Genomic DNA, 3,719 nt, shown 5'->3' with positions numbered 1-3,719 from the left:
CTATATACGATTATACATATACATACTGTATAGGATTATTACTAAACATAATATACAATGTTCCAGTAGTATATACTATAAACTTATAGATTTACGGTGAAGAGCACTAACACCGATACCCTCAGCGATGCGCTCACTATATTTTTCTGGTAGAGGCGGTCGGCCCTCCTCCCCAAGACGATCAAGGCGATTCAGCCAAGACTGGAGGATCCTTACTGCCATAGACCGACATGAAGCAACATGAGCTGGCAACTGCTCCACAGCAGCTGGTCGGCGAGGAAGATGAACCTACCACTCCAATTTCAACTCGTCTGAGAAGTGAGGAAGTCCCTACCTCGTATTTGCTCGCCTCAGCGAATTTATCCCTTCGCCGTCTGTATACGTCCTCAACAGGCTCGCCATACGCGGGCTTACCGTCCGGCCCCGTATTAGCTGCCTGATAACAGAGACGTTGGGTTTTCACGAGATATTCACTGGAGTTCCACCCTAGTGATATTAAAACACTAGTGAAAAACATATCACCGCGAATATCGCATTTTTCACGGAGTATCATGCCACTTCACGTAAAACAAATGGTGAAACTCCATTATCTTTCATTTATAGATGTTTTTACTTTGATGATATATCGAGCTTTCAATTTTTCTATATCACAGCACTCCTCATACCACGCAGATGGTAGCTGTGAACTCAGCAGCTCCGAAATGGGAGGCCAAGCCAGGAGTACGTGTATAGGATATATCTACTGGAGTTTCACCCGTTTTACGTGAAGTAGCGTAAAACTCCGTGAAAAACGCGATATTTGCGCCTTGCAATAGTCGTGAAATATGTTTTTCTTTAGTGTTTTTCATATCACTAGGGTGGAACTCCATTACTTATGATTATATAGTCCTATTCAGATAGTATATAAACACCCACAGTGGGTTTTCAGAAATATCACTCGGTCGCGGCGCTCGCAGCTGACGATCAAAATCATTTACTGTAGTGATGAACTCATCATACAATTCATGTATTGGAGTTTCACCCGTTCACCGCGGAGTTCCGTGAAGTAAACAGACGTATACACGATTGTTCTCCCGAAATTTGTATTTCGTATCACTAGTGAAACTCCATTAAACCAACGCATAATTTTCACTTGGACAAAATAGCCTATGGGACCTACCACAACATCGTCTTCATCCATTCTCAGCCACACAACATAGCGCTGTTGCCCAAGAATGCTCACAGCTTGCGGCATTTCTACTATACCGCCACCACAAGAGATAATACAACGCTCCTCCTCACCTGATGAGAATACCCTCAGCCCTCCCCCCCCTGTGGGTCGAGCCACGCTCACCTTGTAAAACTGACTGCAGTAGCTGCACTTCTACTCGACGGAATTCTTTCCATCCTTTTTCCTTCACAAACTGCGACAGCGTCACGCCGAGGCTCCTTCTCCAACTCAGCGTCCATGTCCAGAAACCTCCAGCCAAGGCAGATGCCAATTCGCGGCCTAAAATAATATCAACAGTATCATCAGCCGCCTATGAAACAATTACAACACGAATTTAATCACAAGTAGAATCTGTTAGAAAAGAAGTTCCCATGATACAAACTTTGTTTACTCAACAAACTCGTGATATTATAACCAAGCATAATATAATATATAACAGTACAGTTCCAGCCGTTTTACGTGGAGTGGCGTAATACTCCGCGAAAAACGCGAAAGTCGCGATATGTAATAGTCGTGAAATATATTTCTCACTAGTTTTTTTCATATCACTAGGGCGGTGAAACTCCAATGTTATCATATATGGACTTTATAATCACTATATAATAACTCATATTTCACGACTCCTACATATCACCGCGAATATCCGGTTTTTCACTTGTTATTACATCGAGTGAGTCGAAGCTACTCCACGCCCCCCTACCTATACTGGTCTTCCCACAGTTCCTCATACCAATGAGGAACACCTTCCTCGGTGGTGAGAGTCCCCCAGCCCCATCCATCGCCACATCGTCATAGCCACCTTCACATCGATTCTCATCGGGGGCTGCCGACACTGGTGTAATGCCCAACTGTAGCTCGAGGACCTGCACGCACAGCCCTTCATCTTCTACCAAGTGAGCAACACCCACATGTGAGTAGTAATGCGATACTACTGATATCAGGTTTATATATGAAAAATGATATCCGTATGATACAACCGATTGATATGATATTCGCATCTATTTGAGGGGTGCCATACAAATCGTATGATACCCTCAAATAGATGGCTTATCCAATATAACAATATCATACGAGGGAAGCTGTGCTGCAACAAATGTTCGCTTTCCTCACCTGGGCTCAGGAGTTTCCTTTCTAACTATAACAGTCTATATACGAACTTTGGTAGAAATACCGTATACAATCATATTCAGAGAGTTCCTATACAAAATTTCCGGTTGTTATGAGCAGTGGTTAAAAAGTTGATGCTGTCACACGAAATCGGATCCTCTTTAAATTGCGCGTACTATACTTCTAACGTAATTCGTATATAAACTCGTATATAAACTCGTATATAAACTCGTATATAAACTCATATAAAAACTCGTATATAAACTCGTATAGAAACTCGTATAGAAGCTATGGTTCTTATACTTGGCATCCAAAAACCAACAAGACCTCTGAATTTTCTCAGAATTTCCATACACATTTCATCAACACATGTAGTTGATGACATATGTGTACTCCCCAAACTATCAGCACTCAGTTTACGTGAAGTGGCGTAAAACCCTGTGAAAAATATTCCGACATTCGTGATGATATGCAGTAGTCGTGAAATGTGTTTTTCATATCACTAGGGTGAAACTCAACGACCGAGCGACCGCTGCTTACATCCCAGAAATCCGAGAAAGTCTTTTCCACGCACCTCGGCTGACTAATGCATACCATTTCTGGTGGGAATCTGCAACACACTATGGCGTACCACACTACACTACGAAAATATCGGCGTGAAAAATTATAAAATTACTACACTGGAGTTTCACGGGTGGCCGTGATATGAAAAACACTAATGAAAACCACATATTATCCGACTACTGCATATCACCCCGAATATCGCGTTTTTTCACTGAGTTTTACGCCATTTACCGTTATACGGGTCGTGAAACTCCAATGTTATTCCCTGCAAACGATTAACATTAACAACATTACATTATGGAAACTTCACCCTAGTGATATGAAAAACACTAGTGAAAAACACATTTCACGACTGCTGCATATCACCGCGAATATCGCATTTTCCAGCCACTTCACGTGAAACGGTTGAAACTCCATAAATACGCCGATTTCAAAATTTACTATACAGGGTAAACTACTGACCTCGTGGCGAGCACAGCAATCGCCATCGCCACCCTATGGTCGTCGTGGCTGTCTGTAGTCACCGACTGCAGTCCATCAACGACAGGCGAGCCTCCGTGTATGACGAGACCATCCGGACGCTCCTCAGCCACTTTAGAGTGGAAACACCTACCACTAGGCATGACCGCGCGCCACGAAATTGTACAGCCATTTTCTCACAAATTAATATTCTCAGCCATCGCTGCTATTCGATCACACTCCTTTACTCGCTGGTTGGCCACGTTTGTAATACAACTCTCGCCCTACAAGAAACCACGAAATCATCCAGGGGGGCCCGAGGGGAACTCATTTTCAATTTTCCACGTATGGCTAGGAACACATTCTTCAATCAGTTCCC

The 3,719-nt window shown here is 43.1% G+C and overlaps 1 protein-coding gene across 1 annotated transcript in view; it reads right to left on the bottom strand.

The window, feature by feature from the left end:
- Pmar_PMAR011486 (3-dehydroquinate synthase, putative) overlaps positions 1-3,719 on the bottom strand; it is a gene marked incomplete at both ends in the record, with an annotated part of 17,634 nt that overhangs the window by 6,085 nt on the left and 7,830 nt on the right. Inside the window, 8 exons of the mRNA XM_002773602.1 lie at positions 217-288; positions 335-436; positions 1,160-1,281; positions 1,334-1,489; positions 1,911-2,073; positions 2,858-2,927; positions 3,344-3,490; positions 3,542-3,624. Of these exons, the coding sequence (XP_002773648.1) occupies positions 217-288; positions 335-436; positions 1,160-1,281; positions 1,334-1,489; positions 1,911-2,073; positions 2,858-2,927; positions 3,344-3,490; positions 3,542-3,624 (915 nt within the window). The remainder of the gene's footprint in view (positions 1-216; positions 289-334; positions 437-1,159; positions 1,282-1,333; positions 1,490-1,910; positions 2,074-2,857; positions 2,928-3,343; positions 3,491-3,541; positions 3,625-3,719) is intronic.

The sequence above is a fragment of the Perkinsus marinus genome (genome assembly GCF_000006405.1).
Source record: "Perkinsus marinus ATCC 50983 genomic scaffold scf_1104296958712, whole genome shotgun sequence".
Taxonomy (NCBI): Eukaryota; Perkinsozoa; order Perkinsida; family Perkinsidae; genus Perkinsus; species Perkinsus marinus.
This window is presented reverse-complemented; position numbering and strand designations above follow the sequence as displayed.